The sequence below is a fragment of the Stegodyphus dumicola genome, chromosome 4, assembly GCF_044657685.1.
Source record: "Stegodyphus dumicola isolate Sdum_Otavi_A_Nest chromosome 4, ASM4465768v1".
Lineage (NCBI taxonomy): Eukaryota > Metazoa > Arthropoda > Arachnida > Araneae > Eresidae > Stegodyphus > Stegodyphus dumicola.
In genome coordinates, this window is record NC_140771.1 from 159,511,301 (window position 1) to 159,537,840 (window position 26,540).

At 33.7% G+C, this 26,540-nt stretch overlaps 1 protein-coding gene across 3 annotated transcripts in view; it reads right to left on the bottom strand.

The window, feature by feature from the left end:
- LOC118194746 (band 4.1-like protein 4A) overlaps nt 1–26,540 on the bottom strand; it is a 342,463-nt gene that overhangs the window by 68,285 nt on the left and 247,638 nt on the right. For all 3 annotated transcript variants that reach the window (XM_085815671.1, XM_085815672.1, XM_085815673.1), the window contains exons 6-12: nt 17,861–17,981; nt 17,172–17,259; nt 15,562–15,650; nt 5,140–5,203; nt 3,111–3,202; nt 1,312–1,380; nt 1,055–1,179 (exon numbers count right to left, since the gene is read on the bottom strand). In XM_085815671.1, coding sequence (XP_085671797.1) covers nt 1,055–1,179; nt 1,312–1,380; nt 3,111–3,202; nt 5,140–5,203; nt 15,562–15,650; nt 17,172–17,259; nt 17,861–17,981 — 648 coding nt within the window. The remainder of the gene's footprint in view (nt 1–1,054; nt 1,180–1,311; nt 1,381–3,110; nt 3,203–5,139; nt 5,204–15,561; nt 15,651–17,171; nt 17,260–17,860; nt 17,982–26,540) is intronic.

Here is a 26,540-nt window from a genome sequence, read left to right on the forward strand (position 1 = left end):
AAATTTTATATTGATCAATATTTTTTATGACAAGCTGCATAAAAGTATTCCTTGCTTGATGTATTAACATCAAACCGTTTTTAAAACTGATATTTTATTTTTAGTTATATACAAATGCAAACATTTCGCTCTTCAATTTATGGATGTGATTTACGAATTTAAATTTAAATAGCTTGGTTAATTTTTGTCGTATGAAAGTCACAATTTTGGAAACTAAATTTTATAATGAGTATACAGTTTTCCTAAACATAAATTTACAGATCAGTAGAATGTATAAAAAGTTAGATTTCATTAATCTTTACAAAATTGGTATTTTTATATTTGAAAACACCAAAACATTAATATTTATATCATTTAGAACATTTTTACTATCGGAAGCATATGTCTACGCCTAGTGATTGCTAAAATAAAAGCCGACTGATGTGGATACGATGTATATATATGTTTAATAACATATTTCAAATTTAGATTGGTAAATGCTCAAAGATTTAAATGCCGCAATAACATTCTAAATGCAGAAATGAAACAAGGATCCAACACAGTCAATAAATGTAGGCAAGATCACCATTTCGTAAAAAAGATTTTGCCGAGATGTTAGTTAGTTATGTTAACAAGTCAGTTACATTCAAAAAGCAAATAGAATAATTACAACATAAGTAGCACACATTAACATAAGTAACAAAATGTTATTTATGCTGAAAAGTAAGCAGAATAATTACAACATAAATAACAAGCATTAGCATAAGTAACAAACATAAGCAACAAAATGCTACATATGTTAAAAAGTCCCCCCCCCCGTATGACGGGCTTTAACCGTTTATAGGCTTTGGCCACTACTAAAGCCGGAAATGATGGTCTCTTTATTATGAAGGCACCTAACAGGTGGGCCATCCTTGCCTCCTATGAAGGAATGAACAAATTATGTTCATGCTTTCTCCGGGATTCGAATCCGATGTTAGAAATGTAAATAGAATAATTACAACAGAAGTAAAAACATGAATGGCATAATGTTACTTATGTTAAAAAAGTAAATAGAAAGATTTTCTTAGTTTACCATCTGCTCCGTCTGGTTGACCAATGCGTTTATTAAATCGTCGGCTTGGTACACGGACAAAAGTTGGGGGAGTTCGCAGTCTTGCTTGCATGCCCAGCGACTGGAAGTTTTTGTTCAATCTGTTTCTAGAAACGAGAGAAAAAAAAAAGAAATTAATAAATACAGCTATTTTAGATTTTAGTCTCGATATATGAAAAAAAAAAAAAAAAAAAAAAAAAAACCTTTTTATTCGAGAAAAGTCAATTACATACTCATACCCATAAAATTTATTTTCCAAACCAGCGATTTTTCCACTGTGGCCTGGTACTTCTCGAATCTGCGTTAATCTAGAAAAGTGATACATTTTATTATGCATAATCGTCTTCAATAATTCTGCTGCATTACTTTTTATTTGCAAAGCATATCCATTAAAAATTAGTCTAAAAATCAATTTAAATTTCTGAGGATTTGTGGTTCAAAAAAGAAAATTTCTTGGAAGTTTGAGGTGGTGTGCATTTTTATGAAATAAACTTAGACTTTTGCAGTGAATGAAATAGTTAATGCTTTGTAATAAATATTAATATGTTTACACTCATTAAGTGCATTCATGAAACGAAAATCTACCAGCATGACCTATTAATGAAGCTAAAGGAGGATAAACAGTTCATCCTGTTCCCACACCTATCTCAGCCATCGAAGACATTAATAATAAAAATAATGAAGGAGGTAGTAATGAAAAACTTAATCTGTTCATTCGTGGAAAAGCTAGATCAGGTGCCGCTAACATTAAAGGAACCAAACTAAATAACCTCCATCAAAGATTTGACAAACAGAAAATACTGCTTCAATCTCCATAGATCCGAGAGAGGTAATCTGTAAGTACACAATACAGAAAACTACCGAGTAAAAAGTGCGCATGCTTCGTTAAATTATTGGGTCCAAATTCTAGTAAACTGCAAAAGTTCTGAAATAGTGGTGGGAGGTTATTTTAGATCTAGGCATTCATAGCTTAAAAAATATGTAATAAATTTAATATAAGACACTCTGATCGATTCAGTGTTTAGCAATGTTGGCTGCAACTCGAATCCAGGAGATCTCTTAGATGCTTGTAAATAAATATATCGTGTTTTGCGGCATGGCGGTACATTAAATACATGACGAGCCAAAAGTCCTTTTGGAGAGCTTTGGTGGTAGAAGGAAGACTTTTAGATCAGTCTCCCAAAGTAGGATCCAAGCGTCTCTCATCCCTCTGAGATTAGGATAAAACTGGACAAAGCTGTACTGTAAGGTGCTCCAAACCATGCAGACGTAATCCTGCACTTTTCACCACGATGAAATTTGTGGGTTTGTTCTAATGCTACTGTCAGACGAAGTGAGATAAGTCAGAACAACAAGTATAGACACGATATAACTTTATAGTAATGGCGCTGATTTAAAACAAAAGCCTTAAAACATTTCGCACGACCGCATTAAACTGGCTTTTGATATGCAAACATCCTTTGCATTTGAAAATAAATGCCTCGAATGCCTAAGTGTGCCTTGCTTCGGGTATGACTAAATTTTGCTTTGATTTAAAGGTAATATACATGCATCAGCCCAGTCATAAAATCCCCAAAAATTAAATTTATTCCTAATGAAAAGAGAATACTTCAGTTTTATTAAATAAAATATGTTGTTGGTGTAAAAAAAGGTCGATATTTTAAAAAAATTGATAAGTTTGATATATTAGGCTAAATTTAATTTAAAATGTAATTAGTATTTAATGCATTAATAACAAGATAAACTTATTTGTCATAACACATATATATTTAAATATATTATATAAATTAACACATTTATTTTATTATTTATTAAAGCCACTACTATAATTCTACAAGTGAAAGAAACTAGAAAATAAATATAGCGAACTTTTTCTTTCTTTCTTTTTTCTTTTTTTCGTTTTTTTAAATTTCCAAAAACTTGACTTTTCGGAATATAGATTAATATACTCGTTAAATTTGAAATTTGTTCTCCATGGTATCATTTTAATATTTCTTAGTTTTTCAAAAGCGTGAAAATTCTTTTTCCTGTTACTCACTTGAAAAATGCTTTATGCTCTTCGCAGCATTTCCAGAGATGTTTACAGGCCTTTTTGTTTGGTAATTCGAAACCGTAGGTATTTTCCTCATTCTAAAACAAAAATAAACATATAATAAATGGAAATAAGTGTAAAGTTATTCTTATTTTAGGCGATCGGAAATCATTTATATGGGATGATCAGAAAGCTTCCGTTAAATGACTCGGCAGCGTGTATGACATGTATTATTATATTCTAAGTGAGCCCTGCGTTAATCTGCTGCGTTCAGACTTGTATGTAAAAATATGGTGCACATATTCCTGATTGCGCAATTTTCGAATACGTCAAAAGAAGACCATCGTGCATTTATGCTCACTTCTTCCATTGCGCAAGAGTTTAGACCTGTGGACCATTTATAATTTTCTAACTTTATGGTTACAACATCAGTTGCATCTAACCATTGACCTTACATTACACTAAATACATTCGTAAAGGACGTAAGTTCTAGTCTGAAAATTCGGACAGCAAAGAATTGGATTGATTGGAAAGACATCAGCAGTTCGATTTCATCGATGGGATGACTGCCTCAATACTGATAGTTGTTTCTTGAAAAACCCTCAACTGGAAGCTGTCTGATCAACCGTTTATATTATTTGAATAATATTTAAAGCTTTCTGCTTAAACTAAAACAGAAACTGTTACTCACAATTAAATAAAAGTTACCCATCTTTTTAGCCATCGTTCGTTGCACCTTTGGGTTAAACTAACAGATAATACGAAGACAAATCCAAATTCCCTTTAAACCTTTCTTATAGCTGTGCTATTCGGAAATACACTGCACGTAATATTATTTGGATCATCATCTGTGTTCGTTATGATGATGTTCTACAGTCTACTGCTCGTTCGGGAAGTAAGAGCATTTGTGTAACTTTACAAAAAGGAGTGAGAGGCTGCGTAAATATAGAGCTTACGGACAGTGTTACAGTACCTGCATTAGGAAACTGGCAATACAAAACAGAAACGTAATATTATCTGTCCATTATTATCATGAATTACAACAAAATGAATACCAATGTTGTAAAGTTGCCAGTTAAGAAGGCGGCTTTCCGGAAGAATTTACTTTTTACTTGGACAAAAGTTAAGGTGGTGCTTAATTTTGTAGGAAAACTTTATCCATTTCGAAGGAGACTGACCCCGTTTCCTCTTTTACAAGAAGCAGAAAATAAGAATTAACAAAACAAAAACGAAACAATGGAAGATAATCGTTGGGGCCAACAGTCCGTGCAAACATGCAGTGTTTCTAAGCTTAGCCCTCTTTTATTTATGTTGGTTAATTTGTTTTTGTAAATTTGAAAATATGTGTAAGTAATGGAAATAAATTCTTTAGTGTACAGGATTTCATTATGAGCAATTACAGCATTATCTTACGTCATTGCTGATTGTTGTGAATTGCACAACGATACAGTTAGAAATCTGAAGTATATGTTTCGAGAATCATCCAAAGGTTTCATATTTTCGGAGAAACAGGAAAGGATAGGAAGAATTATGTGGGACATCAGGAGCATCACCAACGGTTTTATAGATATAATCACGGCACACACCAAAATCATTCATTATCGAGCTGCAGAAGTAGTTATAAATTTGTTGCATTAAAGTACTCCATTAGATATTGTATAAGTTCTACCGAAAGGAGAGAATCAAAACTCTAAATGGAGTGAAAGATTTAAGGTTAAATAATTATTTGACATCGGGCTAGCTAGCATGGAATGCATGATAACTGTGGTACTATCTGCTGACAAAATGAGAATTTTCGCCAAGGTAAAAAGAAAGGAAAAAATAGTTTATCAGTTAACGTCACCTCTTCTTTTTACCACTGAATAAAATTTTTTTTCTGTGTTTTAAATTTATACAGGTGGGAAAAACATTTGCATAAAACATTGTACATTAATATTTTAAGTGAAACAATTAATAATAATAAGTATTTTGACATTTAATCTTCGATGATGTTTCACATCGAACGGAAGCAAAAATAAAAATTCAGACAACTTACATTCTTATCTCTAACCCGAATCATAAAATACTTCTTCTTGTAGTAGACTTTTGTGATTCTGGGCCTGTAAAAGTAGAATCAAACTCATGAATACATTTAGAAATATTTCAGTTATTACCTTGAATAATAAATGTACCTAATATTTATTTCTGGGTTGATAGAGAATATTAAAACATATTTACATAAATTTGCAGTATATTAAATAACTTGTGGTGTATGCAGGAAATAATAGAACCGTATTTGATAACAATGGAAATGTAATAATGTAATAAGAAAGTAATTTTTTCACAATTTTTAGCACGACAGAAAAAAAAAAAAATCTTGCCAGTCTGTTATTCCCTTTACATCTACTTATAGACGATTCTGTTTTGAAGTATTCATCTTTACATTATGCTTACATTCTATGCATCTTCACGTTCACTGTCGGAACTTCTGATGTTATAACAGCACACTGACAGATAACAGTGTTTTAATAACAATTATGTTGTTCCCACACTAAACTTAATTCGTTGAGATCAGTGCCACATATTATGTTAGATATTTTACAAAATGCTTCCTTTCTAGATTCAATATAAGTATGCTCATATATATACTGTTGTAAATATTTGTGTTTATGTAATTTATTGTGCACTTTGTTTAATTGAATTCATGGCTATTTAGTGTGTTTGTAAAACCTTAGTGTTGTTTTAGTGTTTGTAAACTTTTAGTGTTGTTTTAGTGCTTGTAAACTCTTAGTGCTTATAAATTTGTATTTCGTGTTTATGTTGGGGATCTTTCGGTTTTGGATCGATCGGCATTTGAATTGTAAAGATAGCTGGAATAAGAATCAAAGATTTGACCCAAAACCCTCCTATCGGATCTTACCTACAATTTCTGTAGCCAAGTTGGCGACAGTTAGTGAATTCTCACTAACTTGGCGACATTCTGAATGTTTCCGGAAAATGCTTTTTCGAAGTGTTGAGAATTACTTTGCTCGAAGCTAACAAAAGATTTTACTCTCTTTCTTGAGCAATCGTAAGAATAAATAGGACGCATGAATGGGACGCAGTGTACAGCTCAAACAATTCCGTTGTTTAGTTCAGAGTGCGACTATATTAAACTCTTGTTCGGTGATTACTGCTTTAGACTTGCTATTTTGGTGTCTGAGCTGCTATTTATTTTAGTAAAGTTTCAATTTCATCCTATTAATTCGGCGTAGTCATTAAGAAAACCACTAAGAACAAGTAGCATACAAAAATACACAAGATTTGTTTTCTTTAAGAGAGGCTAGCCTCCTTAAAAGAAAAATATTCCACTCATATCCAATTGCAAAATAGACAATGAAGATTGATTAGGTTATTATTCTCACGCGACAGTTCTAAATACTGCTAAACAGAGAAGAATTTGAAAGGAATGGCCTCCATGAATTTAAGATTTAAAGTTTAAAGAGTTACATGATGTTAAGTTGAAAGGCTAGTGCTTGTGATTTCTGCTTACTGGATAATCGCTTATGAATAATTATGATTTTTTCCCATATGTCATATTGCTCTTCTTTTGCAATGTTATTATAAATAATCAAAAGGGTTTACTACAAATTTTATATGAAATAGATGAAATGTTTTCATGTAATTATATAACTTTGAATATTTAATCAATTTCGCCAAAATGCCGCATTTACATACACGGCACAGGCCGCAATTTAACTGTTGCCCCTTTCACATTCAAGATTAAAGAAATTGCAGAATATGTTAAATTTCAAAGCAAATAACGAATTTTAAAAAGAATCGTTTGCGTAATACGTACACACTTTAATTATGAATGAGCTTGATTTTGGTTACAAGATAAGATAAAAGTGTCTTTGGTGAAGCAACACATCTCTCGGAATAGCCGACCTACTTTTATAATTTGCATGACATTTTAAAGCTTCCCACTTAATATGGTGAGAAATATGGCGCCTTTTTACTTGGAAGGAGAATATTATTTATTACATAAGCAACATAGAGTAAAACGTGAAACTTAGTTTTGTTTTAAATTAAAAAAAGGTCGAAAAAGATGTAATTTGAATATAAAATATGCAATATCCTTGTCTTTTGCTAATTTTTTGTTTTATAAATTCAGTCTTGTTATTTAATTTTTAAACTGGATGGTCCAAAGGAAGAATTGTGTTTTCTGCTAGCCATTAGAATTTTGTGAAATTATGATTATTAAATATAACAACTGTTTTTTTCATGTTGTTTATCCGATGACATGGAAAATAAACTTTCTCCAACCTATTCAAATAAATGAATTAATGTTGGAACTGTCAGCATCTCATTTAAAGCCTATATTAATAATAGCCTATATTAATAAATAATATTAGCGCGTTTTAGATTTCCATGTTTCCTAATGATCGTCCAAATAACGACAAAAACGCGATTCTCTTCAAACAAAACTACACACTATGGGTAGCAGTTCTCAATGGGCAGTATCAGTTTCGGATATTCGATCTTTTTTGGAGATATCACTGATAAATCTAGCTGAGGATAAACGAAACAGAAGCTATCCATATAAAAATAATAATAATAAAAATAACACATAAAGCAGAAATTTTGAGAGGAAGCTCACAAATAACTTAGCCCACCAGCGGCCGAGCGGTAAAGTCGCTGAACACTGATAGTTCGGTCCGAGGTTCGAATCCCGCGAACGGGCTGGCTGCATGGGTGTTTTCGTGGTTTTCCCCATGTGTAACGTGTATACGAGCCAGTTTCCCTTAGAAAGTCCTCCACGAAGGCATCCCTCCCCTTAGGCAGATAGCCCTCGTGTGCTTTGCCATAATTAAATACACACACACAAATAACTTAACCTTTAATAAAAACAATCAAATAAACATTAAGACAATTAGACTAAAAGAGAAACACGCTAATGTGACAATCAAAATCGTAAAAAACAACCTTATATTTAGCGTAGGTATAATGAAACACTCAATCGATTTCGAGGGCAGCTAAAGGTCCCTTGGCGTTACCTCCTCGCACTTGGTACTACCAGAGGGTATAAAAATCCGTTCAGTGGTTGCTTTCCATTATTTGAAGTTCAGATTTTGAGCGTAATGTGCATTTGCCCCTCGCTCCCTATTTTAACTTCGCTAATATTTCTTTATGCTTGATCAGACAGCCTGGCTCAGTAAAAGTAGGCGGCCAGTGCAACTCTGATTAAAAATCTAGTTATAACCACGTGCAGTGCTGATAAGCACCACGTGTTTCTGTGATTCCTATATTCTTTCTATGTATTTCTTTCTCCTGATGAGGAGGGACCTTTAGCTGCCCTCGAAATCGATTGAGTGTTTCATTATACCTACGCTAAATATAAGGTTGTTTTTTACGATTTTGATTAAGACAATTGACTAAACTGATTCATCTATACACAGTTTATCATACAGATACTTCTTGTATACTATTACCAGAATTTAAAACAGATTTGTAAAATCGTGACATTTATGTTTAACTAACAGTTAAGAGTTTATTTTTCATCTTTATGCTCATTTCGTCACGTACTTCAGTTTAGAGGCTTATACAGATTTATTGGCAAACGGTGTATTTTAAACTGAGAGGAAGAATTGTAACCGCATTAATTATAATATTAAAGACGTTTGCTCTTGCTACAATCTCCGACTTGTTTTTACTCAGAAGCTGCTGTTAGATTAAAAGTATTCGCTGGGCGTTGAGCATGGGCTGTTAAGTGTGGTTTTATTTCTGAGTTAGGTTACTGGACTTAAGTGTTATATGTTGCTTCGACTAGGAGCATTGGTACTGTAGGCAGTTAAATTGTTATATATTCCAGCTAGTAGCTGCAAGTCGAGGAGACTTATTTTGTATTTATAGTATTTTAATTTAACTCACAGTTAGTGAGAAAAATAAAGTTAGGTTAATATTATTTTACATCTTTATGTATTTATTACTTTCACAGCCAGTTTCAGTTGAAGACGATAACTAGCATCCGCAGCTAGCACATGTACATAGTTATCTAGAAACGCCCCTCAGATCGTTATAAGATTATCCAAATTTTTTATAGGAAATGATAAATGTACCAAACTTTCGAACCGTAAAAGTTAGTTATAGCGGTGTTTGATTGTAATTAATTAATCGAAGTTTCGGTAATTTTCAAATTATCGTCAAGCTCGACTGCAAACGCACTATCTCTCATCCATTTAACGTGGATTATTTACGCAGGAAGAGCTGCAATATACGAAACATTTCATACCAACATATTATAAGAATACATATTTACACTTGTTACACGATTTCATAACTATATGGTATCCGCATTCTTCATGTACATACTTCGCATTTGTTATTTGCTTTCGCATTCTCAGTTCGTAATTCGAACCCGCTTATTGTATGATTAAAGCTCTATAAAGTAGCATTCTTTTTAGCTTACAACAACCGAATGGACAGAAGCAATATTTTGCTTATGGAAGACCTTTCTTCGTATGTGTCCAATATTCCCATAATATGATATCTCAGTCACTCAGCACCTTCTTAATAATATATGCGAGTATAGTCAACGATATTTTGATAAGTATATTATTACTATTGGGAGAATTGTTGAATGCCCTAGAATATTACAAAAACTCTTAAGCTTATGATTGTTAAAACGAACCTTCGCATTTGATTCTATTTTCTCTTCGCAGAGTATAACAATTGAGAATTGGTTCCTCGTTAGCTACCCACTACGACTGACAAGCAAATATCCCACTTTAATAAGGCAGTCTGATAATCTATGTGGGAATCTTGATGATAATATTTATTCATATGCACTTCTCAAGAGAAGCGCCGTGATGTGGTAGACATACAGCGAAGAAAATCTTGGCTTCCGAGCGAAATATATGTAAGCAACAGTTTTCTCGGAATTTAATCTAGGAGCTACTACAGCATGTCCTATAAGTCAAACATTTAAGCAGGGTGGATATTTTACAACTTGTTCAAATAATCTTCCACTTCACAACACACGGATCCAGTCGATCCTCGCCTTTAATAACATACTTTCGATGACGCATACATCAGTCTGATGAAAAAATGTGATGGAATTTCTTCCAAGTGTTTGCATACCAATAATATTCTCAGATCTGTTCTTTGTGAAAACCAATAAATATTCCATCACTAACAAAACTAGTAATCTAAATACTGGGGATGCTGGATTTATAGTTCCTTGTAGATTTTACAACTGTTTGTCGAATTTAACTAATGGGACTTTAGACTAAAGCCTACTAATAGCTTTAGAATGAGCCCACTAATAGTTCGTAACAACTCATGAATGCTAGCCAGTGTGTATTGGTATTGTATATAAAGCCATAAAACATACTTACATAGAATATGCTGATACTATGTGTTGTATGTATGTTATGCAGATGTTATGATAAGTTTATAGACTCAGTGTTTATCGAAGACTCAGTGTAGGTTTGTCGAAGCAGGAAACGTGAAAAATGTGCAGTACCCTCGCCGGCGTTCGAATTCCAGACCTTTCGGGACGTGCTTCCAATTACACTACGATGGCACGGGGTAAAGAGGGAAAAGATACCTCATACTGTGCCGGTGATGTCCACTTTTAGCCGTGGATTTTGAGGCAGAAAGGAAACTAATGGCCTTTTGGTGGCTTTGCAAATGCGGTCAAGAGCAGGAGACTGACGTTAATTACGGAAGGGGAAAATAAACGGCTGTGTCAGGGATCATAAGGGGAGATATATTTTAAAAGTGTTTTTAGGTCTCATTCAGTATCAGTATATCAGAAATAAAATCTTCAATGGAGCTAGAGTTCTCTGTTCTTCACTGTAAGTCAGTAATGTGTATAAGGATGCACATGGTATCAGAATGGAGACAAATTACATAGGATACGAAAAGCTATATTTATTTGTTTATTAACATTTCATTATTACATTGTTTTCGTTCAGGAATTTACTTCCACCCCCATCTGAGCAATACATACAGGTACATGTAAGTCGACTGAAAAGCACTGCTATAAACAAATAATCCAACCCAATTCCAGTTGAACAGCACTTCTTAATACTAATTGTTTACGGAAAGCATCCTAGTTTTTGAAAAGCTTCGTATCATCTAACATAAAATTAATTAATTAATCATCTTAAGAATGATTTTGTGTTGAATATGGCAAAACATATGAGGGTTGGCTAGGCATGATTTCATGGAGAATTTTCTAGGGAAGATGGGCTCATATTTACATACCTTAAGGAAATCCACGAAAATGCTTACACAAAGTGATAGGTTGTAGTAGGGTTCCTTCAATCCATCTGTTAAATTTGCATCTAATTGTCAAGTGCTCCCCCCTTTCTTTTGGCTAGTTTATACATTCAAAGGAAATTACATGTTACTCACTGAACTTCGCACGTTAGTCTGAATAACCTTTAAACCCGATGAACAGTATATTTCTGTGAAGGCGAGCTTTCCGACTGTACAATCTGTTTTACATTTAGCGTGCTTGTGCCGAATAAGTTTATTCGCTATTTTATGTAATTTCTGCAATATTTTGTAATTCTTTTATTTTTTTCATTTAAATTTTATTTTTTTAAAGACAATTTCTTTTTATTCACAAGTATTTATATTTTCTATTTTTCTAATAAGTGAAACATTTAATTAGATTCTGATATTTTGTTTTCATAAGATAAACCTGTGCTAAAATTTTCATAGCTCACTGTAGTTCAGTGACCGTATTTTAATGTGCCATTTTTTTTGCGAGTCCATTCATCCGATTTGAAACTTGGAAATGAATTAACAAATCGATCTTTCCATTCAATTGGTCCTATCGACTTGAATACAGTGAGCCTGAGTAAACGGGAAGTATCTTTCGTAAATATAAAAAACATTATAAGCGCATTTCTAAATAATAATTTTAACGGGGATGGCTGTATTGGCGTTTACGAGGTTTTCCCCACGTGTAACGTGCATAAGAGTCAGTTTTGCTTAGAAAGTTCTTCACGAGACACCCTTACCCTTAGGCAAATAACCGTCGAATGCTTTGCTATAATCAAACAAACCAGACCAAACAATAGATATATAAATAAGTAGCTTAAAAAACTGCTGCATTTTATGTATACTTATCAAGTAGTATTTAAATATATATAATGATTAAAAGAAAAGAAAAGTCGGATCTTAACTGATTGTATATAATGTAATCCCTATGAAGGCCTTAACAATTCTTTCTCACTTAAAGTCGTAACCCAAAAAGAGAACAAGTAAAATTAAACTTCAGATACGTATACAATACTGAATCTAATACAAAAAATACAACATATAAAAATAAATTATATATGTACGAAACCTAACTAACTATTTATATTGATATTACGTAAATATACGTATGGTAATGAACATTGTATAATAAAGATATTTTTCTTTGATATTTTATACCTTGTTCTATATTTGGTTCCATTTATATATACCTGTACATAGATATATATAATTTAAGGATTCCATTTAAGGATTATAGTAGTAGTTAATACTACTACATATAAAACCCAAAAGTGCATCAATAATGTATTTTTCAGTATTATTTAACTTCATTCTGAAGAATTTTCTGCAGTCTAGTTTGCGTTATTTTATTCATAAGTCTCAAATAAAAACAATTATTGTTTATATGCCATTAGAAAATTAACCAAAAAGCAGCGACCACAATGTAATTGAAAAACAGTCCTTTTTAGACGTGAAAAGGTTGAAAGCCATTCAGTTATGACTATTATCTCACATACTCATCTACTTCGCATACATGAAACAAAGAATCTCTAAGGAGAAGAAGTAAAGGTTCCCCGAGGCAAATGTGGCTCCGTCAGACCGAAGAGACACATTATGTATATCCCTGAAGCTTACTTTAAAGGGGCAAACGATCCCAAAGCTATCCACCCTCCGTACCTCACTGCGCATGTGCGAAATAACATCAGGAGGCAACAAAGCAGCATGCCGTCGGCCATATTAACAATCTTTTACCACGTTGTTCGAAAAGGTTGTTTGTTGTTGTAGTCAGAGATACTTGGTTTTAGTTATGTGAAATTCTTTTAAAGACTTTTTAAATGTAATGCTGTAAGTGAAATGGTTTTGGGTATTGGGTGAAAACTTTGCTCTTGGTTTTCACAATGGTCATTCCAAATAATTGTCTAAAAGCTTTCATGGTAATTTGTTTTTAAAGTTGTTGTCGGATAATTATAATGTATTTCAGTGTTTTCAATTTATTTAGGGGTGCCTTTAATTGTCTTTAATTATTTTTTCTGTTTCAGTTAGTTATTGCAAATTTTGCTTTTAAAATTTCACTATAAAATTTTAACTATGAATTCATAAAAATTTATTACGTTTTGTATGGCATGTGTTTTCCCCCCTTTTTAAGTTTACAGAAGAAAAGAATTAAGAAATTTATTTCATTTAAATTTTGTCTTCGTATGGCTCGCTGTTTAAATTCAAAGTAAAAATTGGACAGGATTTGTATATTTCGCCCAAAATTCCAACTAACATCCTTTTGCTCATAAAACTCCAGAAATGTATGAAAATAAAACTTGAGTTATTTCAAAGTAAAAAATTTACTATCTCCTCAAACTGCGCTGTTTAAATTTCACCCTGCGCTGGTGTTTCACTGCATAGCCGTGGCTCTTCGGTACAGCGGCGCAGAGGCGAAACAGGTTTACATTGCGTCTATGGAAGCTTTCATTCTTCTCCTTAGAGATTCTTTGCATGAAACATAGCATTCGAAATGAAAACCTCAATATTTACTACAAATTCATTCGTGTAACAATCTGTCTTTCTACACCTATGGCTTTAAAAAAAAGATGTTATTTATCTTACAGTTTATCGTTAAGTAATACATTTTCATTGTACAAAATTGCATTCATTCGAAGAATTCAATTTGTATTTTCCTCTGTATAAAACTGAATGTAGAGAAGTTACATGTTTAAACAACCCCACATTTTCTCAAGATCCCGAGCAAGATTGTCCCCTCCTTGTCAGTTCTCCCCCTGAAAAAAAGGGATTGTAAATTTACGACCTGACTGCATATGGTGTGATTTCGGATTTGTAGCCGAAACTTGTCCCCCTCCCCCACTTAAGGAACACGTGCAAGTAACCCGTCCCTATCAGCTGTGGCCTGACGGAATAGTTTCTTGGGCACAGTCACCAAATCCTGATGGTGACGAAATTTCGTCCACTACATTTTGGTTCGAGCGCCACTTGTAGAGTCTATTAGGTTTGTAAAAAGCAAGAAACATGAAAAATATACAGTGCCATCTTTAGGATTAGAAATCCGGACCTTCAGATTGCCAGCTGGACGTACTTTCAGTTGCGTCACGCGGTAAGGAGTAAAAAACTCACTTTTTAAAGCCCAGCCATACAATAACTGCAGTCATGCGTACTGTGATTAAGTCCAACATCTATTGTTTGTTAAGTTCTGTATAACTGTAAATTTGAAATCTTTTTGCAAAGTTTAAAAAATCAGCGCTTAATGGTATTACACTCCACCGAGACATCCGGCTCAAAGATTTCTGCCCATTTAGAGAAAGTTCCCAATGACAGATAAGCTGCCATTTAAGAAGACGGAATTAAAAAAAAAAAAAAAAAAAAAAAAAAAAAACTGAAACGTATGTTGAACCGTATGTGGTGTAAATGCGAAAAAAACGATGCTTAATAATAAAGCTACGAGTAAAGAAGACCCAATGAAAAAAAATAAAAAAATAAAAAACAAAATCTGAAATGTTTCAGATTTTAAATTACGTCCAAAGGGGCGTTTTTTTAACATTTTGTGTGTTACCTTTCTTTATTAAATATCATGTTCCTCGCACTTAAACCATAAGATCCAGTGCAACAGCAATATCGCAAAATAGTTTTAAAACGAGCATATCTTTAGAATTTCCGATACAGAGACTCACGCGCTGGAGATAAAAATGTTTCTTCTGCACAACGTTGCCATTGCTCGCTTTGAAATCCTTGAGTTTGTTAATCAAAAATTCGTCAAAGTTTTAAAAAATAGGAAATCGATCATAAAACAAATTTCAAATTTCAAATTTGGTCTTCCACATGCTCATATTCGTTGGAGGATTACGTTATTCAAAATTCGATGACTCTATGTACCGTTGTTTTATCACAATACGAGAAATATATATACATTTATGCAGATTTTTCATTATTTAATTTCTTCAAATATAATGCAGGACTCTAACATTTTGTGGCAACAGTTTGAAAAGTGAACCGACATTTATGAGTCCGACGCAAAATGCCAAAACGAAACTAATAGTCCTTCGGGATTCAAATCCCTTTGGACTAAAAAACTTCATAGCCGTCAGCTCTATAAAACATTCTAAGTTTTAAGACTAACTTAGTTTTAAATTGCTTTACATCTGTTCACAAATTGCACAGGTTAAGAACGAATTTGAAAAATCTTTCTTTAATTTTGAATATATGGGTGAGGACATTTTCTTACCAGAAATAATTTCCGACCTTCGTTTTGTTCCGAAGCACCAACACCCCACTGGGAGTCAGACCTAGAAAATATTCTATGCTATCTTCTCCCTAAAGATAGAATCGCAAAACATGCATTAATAGTAATACACTATATACATATAAATACGCACAATACATGTAATAAACTGGAATTCGAAGTGAATGAAAGCAACTATGCCTCTCTTTTTTTTTATCAGTTTGCCAATATTTAGCTTTATACGAGTATTTATACCCATAATTTCATCTGGCTGTTACTTTAGAATAGGCATTTCAATTCTATTTTTCCTCCCCGAAACCATGCCTCATTACTACAATACCCACTGCTGCGAAAAAATGGTTGAATCCTCTAATTTGCTTAAAATATCTAAGCAAAAAATATCTATCTCCTAATTTCCTCTGTGCGATGATGACAACACATATTATAATTGTAAATGAGGGGAAAGTGACTACGCCCTTGAAGCGCATTTTTTAAAATAACAGACTATGGTATTTTCAAGCATCATGAACTACTAGTTGCATTCTTTTACATAAGTTTTGATCAACAGTAACGTGTATATATATATATATATATATATGTCATAATTTCGAAGCACAGTCGCGATGCTGGAATTGCCAACAGCTTTCGATGTCCGTCATGACTGATGGTTAAATCATACCGATGAAGATAATAAATACTCAATTTCGACAAATCACCAGTCTTTATTTTCACACACATCCAATTACTTGGGTAGACACTTATTCAAACATGATTACATATGATAAATTTCCCTGTACATTGGCTTTTAAAAAGGAAAGACGAAGGCAGTTAATTTAGACGAAGGCAGTTAAGTTAAAGGTAAAGCGACGCGATGTTGACAGTAGGGAAGGGAAGAATGACGTAGTTTATTGTGACAAGAGTATTTATACCACGTCTGAGGTATCAGTAGAGCTAATCTGAGACTGGTTAATATTAGTTTTAGTTGCCTTTTTCCAGTAGCGTTACATAAGATAGAAAGATCTAGAATTTGGGAGAACAAACAAATTTAAGGGGAGATCACCAAATTTAGAATGTCAATTTTGAGGTCGCCATTTTAAAGCAGCTTTCGTATTTTGTTATATCTTGCATATATATATAATGTATATTACAATAAATATAAAAAAACTATCTTGGTTGTATGTACAAGCCGTATCTACATGACTGTACAAGATAATAACTGTACAGATTTTCTGTTATAAGACCCAAGAAGAAAAAGTAGCAAATTAAAAATACTAGTTCCTAAGGAATTACTTTTCAACTGCAGACTGCCTAACCCTCTTTGCCACTCTACTGAAACATTTAGACCCATTCCCAATGACTGTTAGATTGAAAAGCGCGCTCTTTAACATTTAGATGTATTTTTGTATGCTTTATGTGCTGCTAAAAGAAAAATTCATATTCCACAATATATGAAAATTACTGTATAAAAGTTATATAATTATTAAAAGTATTAAATACTTTACAAAATTAATGTATTAAATCCTTTACAATCATTTACCTTTTTTTTTTTATTTTTGAGACGCGTTTCATCCAAACATATGTCAACAAACTGAAAAATTATTTTTGTTACTTACCAATACCGGATGAAGATCAACGCCATACATGTCTAGCCACTTTATTCGATCCAAAAAACTGAGTTCAGCTACTGCTGGTACAGTACCACTGAAAAAAAAAAAAAAAAAAAAAAAAACCGAAAAAATCAATGTTGTTTTTACATTTTTGAATACTTTCTTACTAATCTATATTATTGCCGCAAGTACTACATACTTTGTAATGAAAAAATTATGACAAGTTAAGCGCAAAATATTGTTTTGTTTTCAGAGTATTTTTATATTTTCATTTTTAACTAACTATTTTTTTTTAAGAATTTGGTTTCATACTTAAAATTTCCTGATTTTTCTTTCATTCTTTACTATGTTAAAAATTGCTTGATATTAAAAAAAAGCAAAATACAGAAAGAAAATACTTCACGTCTTTGAATTACAGCAATAATCAAAAGTTTAAAAATCAAATAGTTTGATGCAGTCAAATTTACAATAAAAAAGCTTGAGTTTAAACGTGGGAAATCGTACAATTTTTCTATAGAATTAATGTAATATGGAGAACCTAATACTAAGTGAATGATACAAGATTTAATGAATTCTTATTGCAGTGTTTATACATGGAAGGTATCAGAGTTTCGCTAAGCAAATTGTATTTTAATTTGCACCAGAATAAAGGAAAATTTTGCTCTTTAAAGCACTTTAACTGCAAATATACTGACCAGAGACCCTTGTGAATTTCAGTTGCTTTCGATTCCAAGTCTGCTGTCTGATTGGGAGTGAAGTTGAACTCAGCTGCATAACCCGGAAGATTTCTCCTTGGATCATAATCTCCCAGTTCAGCTGTAAACAAGTATGCAACAAATATTCAGACTGCTATAAATCTTAAGAAACAAAAAGTAACTAGAACTTATCTTAGAGCAAAAATATAACCAAATTTGAACAGACAAAACTGACCTTTCTTCTTCAGTACCTAGCACACGCAAAATGCATGGAATCAAGACATGAAAAATGTAAAATATGGTACACTATATAATGTACTAATGAAAAGAGACTATGCATTTTAAAATGGGAAGAGTAGAGCCTCTGATAACCAGGCCCTTATCAGTCGAGGTCTCTATTAGCTGAGTCGACAATCAGTTTAAATAAATCAATGAGTAAATGTAGTAACATAAAAAAAAAGGGCAAAGCTAAAATCAGTAACATTCCTGAATTCTCTTAACAATTATATTCTTCTAATAAATCTCATGGCCTTTTTTGTAAGTGATGGGTCATTTCATGGCCTTCCTATTGAGTATTACAGTAAAGAATGGGGATAATATGTGTTAAAGATGAAAGCAACACTAACAATAAATTCGTAGATATATTCCATATAGGATGACATTTCGGAATGAATGAACGTAGGAAACAGCGAATTAAGTGCTCATGTTTTGAGGTCGCGAAGCAATTAGCTGCGTAAATCTAAAGAACATCAAAATTAGAAATTCTTCTGAGAATGAGGATGAAACGTAAACACACAATGTGAAAATTAATCACGCTGAAGCACTGATGTTGGTTTATTTTCATTACAGCAACGTATAACAAGGCTGTCTATCTAAAGGGAAGGATTCTTTGGTGGAGAACGCTTTAAAGCAAGCTAGCTCGTGTTCATGTTAAATATGAGCAAGACCTTGATGAATCATATGCAGACAGTTGGTTTGCCTGTATTTGAACCCGATTACAAATTAATAATAACCAGCGGCCACTGATAGGCGTTGAAAGCTTTGCACATTCCTGAAGCCTTGTACATTGGCTTGTCCACTGCTCAGCTCTGTGCACTGCTAAAGCTTTGAACAAAGGCCTTATTTAGAGCAATGGACTGATATTTTCCTGATTAAAAATTGGCATGATCGTGTGGTGGCTGATAGGGTAGGAAGATAACAGACATTTTCAAAAAAAAAAAAAATAAATAAATAAATAAATAAAAAAAAAAAATAAAATAAAAATAAAAATAAATAAATAAATAAAATAAAATAAACTACCGTCATAAAAATACGTGTAAGAAATTTGACAAAATTTCACAGTTTGCAAAAAATTTTGATGGAGTTGAATTTTTCCATTAATATTTTTGTTACGAAATAAAATTTTGTACAAATTATTTTTTTAGTTGACGAAAACGTATATCTACCAATAAAGAGTTTGTTGAAAGGTTAAAAATACACTGGTGAAATAAATTAAGAGAATTTTCATATTTGATCTACGATCTCTAGAATTACTGGACAAATTTTCATAAAATTTAGTGTGAACATAGGTTGATACAATACAAACAAAATAAACATGCAACAGTTATAATAGACACACATGCTAATGTATAACACTCATGGGAGTCTGAAGGTCTGAAACAGCGGTTGCAGAAGACACAGAAGAAAGGGGTTAATAGGAGGTATGGTCCTCTCTTACAGCCATATAGGTCTCGCAGCGTGATGTCATACTGGAAATAAGGCAGATTATCAGTGCCTGTGGCAATTGGTCCCACTCATTCAGCAACACTGTTTTCAGTTCCTGGATGGTTCTCGAAAGGAAGTTGCGAGTTGCAGTTGCCCTCCTCAGAGTGTCCCAAACCTGCTCTATAGGGTTGAGGTCTCGAGACCTGACTGGCCAATCCATCCGGCGAATACCCTCACTCTCGAGAAATTCGTCGACCAGAAGAGCTCTATGTGGCCTCGCGCTATCGTACTGTAAAATGAACTCGGGACCCAATGCACCCCGGAAAAGACGAACATAGGGCTCCAAGATCTCATCCCTATACCTCACACCAGTCACAGAGCCTTTGTCAAAGATGTGGAGAGGTGTGCGGCCATCCAACATGATGCCTGCCCAGACCATTACACCGCCACCGCCATTAGCAGTGACTTTTCCTTCAGTTCAGTTCTTTTCATGCAATTCGATAAAATATGCAAATTCTCTTAGTTTATTTCACTAGTGTAGTAGTACTTGCGCGCTTATTTTCTAATCAGTTCAGATCAGAAAATTAGTAAGATCAACAACAATAACAAAATAAATGAACTGTTGGGCTACTGATAGGAGCTGAAACTTTGTATGTTGCTAAAGCTTTGTACATTGGCTTATAAATAGCTCGGCTTTGTACATTGCTAAAGCCTTGAACAAAGATCTTATTTAGAGCAATGGCCTTATGCTTCTCTTATGGATCTTTTGCTATTTTTTTATGGCTTAAATGTACAGCTTTCTATCGGATTGCATAGCTAAATACCTCTTGAATAGTTAACAATAAACCATAGTTCCAGTTTCAGAAATTAATCGAATAAATAGTGCCAATTAGTAATGCATTTTTTTTTTGTTCTATTATTGATCTTTTACGAAGAACGGGTTATTTCTAATTGCATAACTGATCACAATGATAAATTTATAAACTCTTACTTTCCGCCGCCCATTCAATTCTAGGGACCACTCTAAAACAAATTTCATTGAATGTAAGACTTGGAATTTTAAAATTGTTGTATACAGTACTTTAAAACCTATTGCTTCCATAGTCATGGTTTACCAACGTAAAAGTTATCTTTTAAAAATTTGCTCTTGGAGATTAATATAGGAAACTTGTTTTTATTATACAGTCACGTAAAGTTTTATTAATAATATCTCATTTAATTTTAATTGCATGCTGATGTAATTTTTTGTTTGTTAGTTTAAGTTACTAAATAAGCGAACCCATTGACATTTCTTTTTACAGCTAACGAAACCGATCCCATAGACATTTTTCTTTTCTTTCTACAACTCGAACGACAGGGGGGCTCCCGTCCTGGCTTCATTAGCCTTTTGGAATTAGGTACCCACCCCGCGCATCTTAGAAATCATATAAAATTTGTTTCGTATGTTTTGTTAAAACATACCATTTGACCAATATTTTAGTAGCTTGAAGGTCTACCTTATATGATCTATTTTTGTAATTGAAATTACATGTTTACAGTCAACTATTCAACAGATATTATTTTTAATCGTGCACTTTTTTTCTGAGACCTTGCATATTTCCTGAGTTTCTACTTTGAATCTCACGTTTTCCTCTGTACATCGAGAAGAATTTTTACAAAAAAAAAAAAAAAAAAAAAAAAAAAAAAAAAAACTTCTATTTTTATTTCCATACTACTTCCTGCGTAACATATACTTATAGTTTCGGTTAGATATACTGTAAGGTTTATCCTAAGTTTTTAACACTTATCTTTAGTCAAAGCTTTTTTCCTGTCCCTCCTAATTTCAGCTTATAATTTCCTACCAGAATGTGTTTTTAGAATCGCGGTTAATGCAAATGAGTAAGAGCGGTATTTAATTTGAAGTTTCACTGACTTCGTGAGAGAGCCAGATATTCTGACTAGCGCGCGTTTGGCTTTTGGCTACACTCTTTTTAACGCGTGGGCGTACCTCAGATCCTTGATAGCTTCGCCAGCTTAGTTGATATTTAGAGGCCAACTACTCAGAAATCTTGATAAGTTTCCGCTATATCTTTTAGTTAAGCTTTAGTTAAGTTTCCTTTGTTATTACTTTGAGTTCAAGCCCAAGTGGAGGCTTTGCTGTACGTATTGAGAAAGGGACCATTTGTTAAATTTTTATTTTGAGAAATAAAGGTTAATTAACCCTTCTTGAGTTTTACGTATCTGTTTCTGAAATAAAGCGGTTATTCGCTTAAGTGTTCACGAGGTTCCTAGACACTCAGCTGTTAGATAAAGGTAGGAACCCCACAATATCTATGGACCGTGTCATATATCGGTCCTTTGATCAATTCATCTTTGTCGGTTCGTTTCTATCCACTTATGAATGTTATTAGTCAACTCTATTTGCAGGAAATAAACTGAGACACTTATGCAGGTTTAACAATAACATGAGCTATATTTTTAATTTTGTAAATACAGTTTAACTTTTCACAAATTATTGCTTTTATTCACATTTACATCAAACGCACAAGCAATACATTGCATCTCTCAGCTCTTAACAACAACAACAACAACAACAACAACAACAACAACAACAAAAAAAAAAAAAAAAAAGCTAACTCTACTCTCGGAATACAGCCAAACTAATTTCAAATTTTTTTTCACGAGCATGCCGTTCTTCTCGCATCAAGCACGTTTCTTCTTCTCGTTGCCAGATTTTCCCCTCTCCTTTCAGATAAACTGTTTTTTCACACGAGCATGCCGTCCTTCTCGCATCAAGCACGCTTCTTCTTTTCGTTGCCAGATTTTCTCCTCTCTCCTTTCAGCTATAAGTCGTTGGCTTTCAGCTATAAGTCTGTTCTTCCGGCAAGTTTGGTCGGTAGCATAGAGCATGTGCATGACAGACCGTTTTATAGCAATGCCCAAAGTTTTGCTTTGTGAATACTTTTAATCATTAAGTTTAAGTATAAAAATCATTTTAAATCATTATCATTAGCACTAGCCCATTGTTATTGCTATTTACCAAAGATATCTTCGAAGGATATTGAAAAATAAAATTCTTGCGATGATCTATAAATCTGAATGCAAGAATTATTTGCTAGTCAAAAATAATAAAAGATATAGGGTCTGGTCTTCTTAGGTAACATAAAGCTAAAAGAACTCTAAAAGACAATTGCTGAATTTTCACTACGTAAGTTCCACCGAGATACCGTGTTAAAAGACCCTTTATTTAGCTAAAATAACGTTTAACAGTAGGCACTAACTGGTGTTTACAAAAGCCAAAAGTTTTGGCTTAAATCAAAGAAAATAAATAAACAAAAACCAAAGAAATTAAGTATGGCCTAACTTTTTCACAGAATAACTAACGCGCAAGCTGGTTCTGACCGAGGTCGGCGTAGAAGCCTAATGGCAAGATTAACTCAACGCCGCAGAATACTTATCGCTAAAGAATCAAATTTAGCAACGTGGCCTTCAAGCAGGCAGAAAACGTTTTGATTTTACCCCCTAAAACATTCCTTTAAATATTTTCTATATATTTTACCTTATTTGAATATCGCGGGAGCTAGAAATTTACATTCTAGCAAGGAAATGGAAATTAGTCTGACAGGATAGCACACTAACATAAAATAACTGGTTAGAGACTTAAATGATACGTTATAAAGGAAAGGATAATTTTTCCTCGTTTTTATATCCTTTCAGTTTTATTAAGGAATTGTGAATTCTAGAAAATATTCTGCGGTGAAGCTACATGGAGTATGATAACCCTCTAATCAAAATGAAATCAGTTCTATTAGACGAAAAAGTCCTTATACGTGTATTCACCCATCTGCTGCAATTAAACCCCGTACTTTATGTTATATTTTGGCGCACATAAAGGTAAAGGATACATATAGAAAGAAAGAAAACACCAGAAAAAAATAAATAGCCGTAAAGTATTCTGTTAAAGATCCAATTATGTAATCATGTAGGAGATAAGAACCTTCTCTTGCACCCAAAATAAGTTCACCCACCCCTGCAACTTGGGCTAAACCTTTCCAATTGCGTCTCACCGAATACCCACGTAGACAATAATTGTCGTCTGATGTTCACCAGACGTTGATCCAAACAGAGGCTGACTTGAAGGAGGAAAACAACATCAGAATTAGCTTACTGATGCTATTATTAAATGAAAAGTTATCGCCATGTTGGTTTCCCCTTAGCATTTTTGTCTTTTTCTACCACAAAATATTAGGGGAGATTTTGATAAATAGATTTGCGGAACTGAAGATTATACTCATTAAATGAGTTTAAAACTTGTCGAATTTTAATAATGGTGAATTTAAAGTAATATCTGCTCTTCATAATGATTTCATACGTGAAATGTCCGAAAGTTACTCACTACTTTTTTAATGAATGTTTCAGCTAAGTTGCCTTTACCCTTGTTTGTAACCTTCCTTTAAATTGTAATAAATATTTTTCTCTTTATGTTAAAAATTTGTCCTATAATCTTATTGATTCGGGTACATTCTTCTTTGGCATCATATAGCACCAAACATAAACATTGGCGCGACACTAAATGGAGGCAACCCTAACTATAGATAAGGCTTCATGAAAAGAATAACTATTTTATGTATAATGAATATAATATACCAGCGGTCTCCAAACTTTTGACTAACGCGTATCATCTAAACAAAAATTGAAAAACTTTAATACCACCACTACATTTTACAAAGACTATTTTTTATTTTCTCTAAAGAAATGTAGAAAAAAAATATATATATTGCCATTTGCACAATTTATTGGCTGTTTGTATTAAATGTGCACACATAAAACATATTAGATGGAAAATTGGTTACCATTTTAATTATCAGAATTTGAGCTATAATACTTTAATTCTAAAATTTAGTGTGAAATTTGGGCCTATTGAAGAGAGATCAATTTCTTCATGTCTGGTCTTATTTCACTTAACTTTAACCGTAAATTAGGATCCAATTTAAATTTAGTTCTGTATTTCTTTTTCAAATAAAACGTCGAAGAAAATATTTGTTCACACAAATAGGTTGTTCAAAAAGGCAATAAAATTTAACAGCTTTATTTAAAACGCCTTTAAATTCTTTTTTTTTGGGAGGGGGAGTATCCGAAAGTTAACAAGTGTGTTATTTTTGAAATCTTCAGTTAGAGTTTGATCACAAATTTATATCAATTGTTCTTTTTCTTTACAAGGTTTTTGAATTTAATAATTAAAGATACTTTGTTTCTTTTCATTCCACCTATTTTTCTCTTGTGTACCACCGGTTGAGAATCGCTGTAATATACTATTTAATGAGTGTAATCGCAAAACTGTGCACGGTGTCAAATTTGTGCAAACCTCTGATGTTTTGTAATCGAAAACATATCGCTTTATACATGGAGAGAACGTAACTGTTTTCCTCCTCGTGGTACGCAGGGTCTGCTTTTGCTAAATAAAAATCAGAGAATTGTGCAAATTCGGCATTGCTCACAGCTTCAGTAACACGCACACTATATATATATATTATTATAAGTAAGGTTGTAAGAACAAACGAAAAAAGACCAATTTAGGTCAAAATTTTGCGCATTGTGCTGCAAAATTACGGAAATTTGAAGATAAATTTTAGAAAGATCGCCAAAAAGTTACCAAAAACTGTGGCTCCGAGAAAACTCCAACATAAGCTATATAGTTTTTGCCGTTTCTGACATGACATTGAAGAGGGAACCCCAACATAAAAATATTCACCAAACCTGGCAATGAAGTGGTTAGGATGGGAGTCCGGACGTTGACCAAGAGTATAAAAGCGCGTTGCTTCGGTACTTCAAACATAAATCACACAATAACTGATTGAAATGGACGCGTCAAAGGCGCTCGTTCGGAGTTGTTTGTTGTATGATTTTAAAGTGGGCCTCTCAGAAGCAGAATCAAGTCGCCGAATTTCGCAGGCTTTTGGTGATGATGCCGTTAACGAAAAAAAAAAAAAAAAAACCGCTAGGCAATGCTTCCAGAAGTTCAGGTCGAGGGATATGTCTCTTAGTGATGCACCACGCAGCGGTCGGCCACAAGCGTTGGACGATGAGGCCCTGACAGCCAAACAAGTGGTGAGCTTGCTGCGCACTTCCAGGTATCTGATGAAACGACTCCATTTGCACCACATAGCAAAGTCATACAAGCTGAACAAGTGGGTACCCCCTTGTTTGTCATTGCTTACTCGGCACCGCAATATATCCATATTTGATCGAGTACTCACCAGCTATGAAAGGTGAGTCCCTTATGACACATCCAGGCGTTCCAGACATTGGTTGTCACCACGGGACCCTGCGAGACCTTCTCTCCACCCACGCAAAATCATGCTCTGTATCCGGTGGACTAGTCGCCAAGTCGTGCACTATGAGCTCCTGGCAGTGGGCCAAACCATCCCGGCAGGACTGTGATCGCAGCAGTTGGAACGAGTATATCAGGCACTAATGAATAAAGAACCAGCATTGGTCAATCGTAAGGGTGTACTCCTCCTCCATGACAATGCGAGGCCGCATGTGGCTCGGGAGGCCAGGGACACCATCCAGCGACTGGGCTGGGAGACACTAACCCATCCATCATATTCCCCAGACCTGGCTCCAACAGACTACCACCTTTTTCATTCCTTGGACAACTATCTTCGCGGGAAATCCTTCAACAACCGGCCAGACCTCGAAAAAGACCTCACGGACTTCTTTGCGTCCAAGACTCCTGAGTTTTACCGCGATGGTATCGCACAATCGTTGGCAAAAGGCACTGGATGCCGATTGGGATTACTTTGAGGGTTACCGATGATTATTATTTGTTTTATGACTTTTTCTTTCTGACTGTCCAAAACGGCAAGATCTTTCTTGGATACCTTGTATATATACATATATATATACGAGTTTGTTTATTTTTGGTAAATGGTTTTTAAAGATTAAAAAAAATTAAGAATTCATATGCATGACACGATGTATGAACAATTCGGAA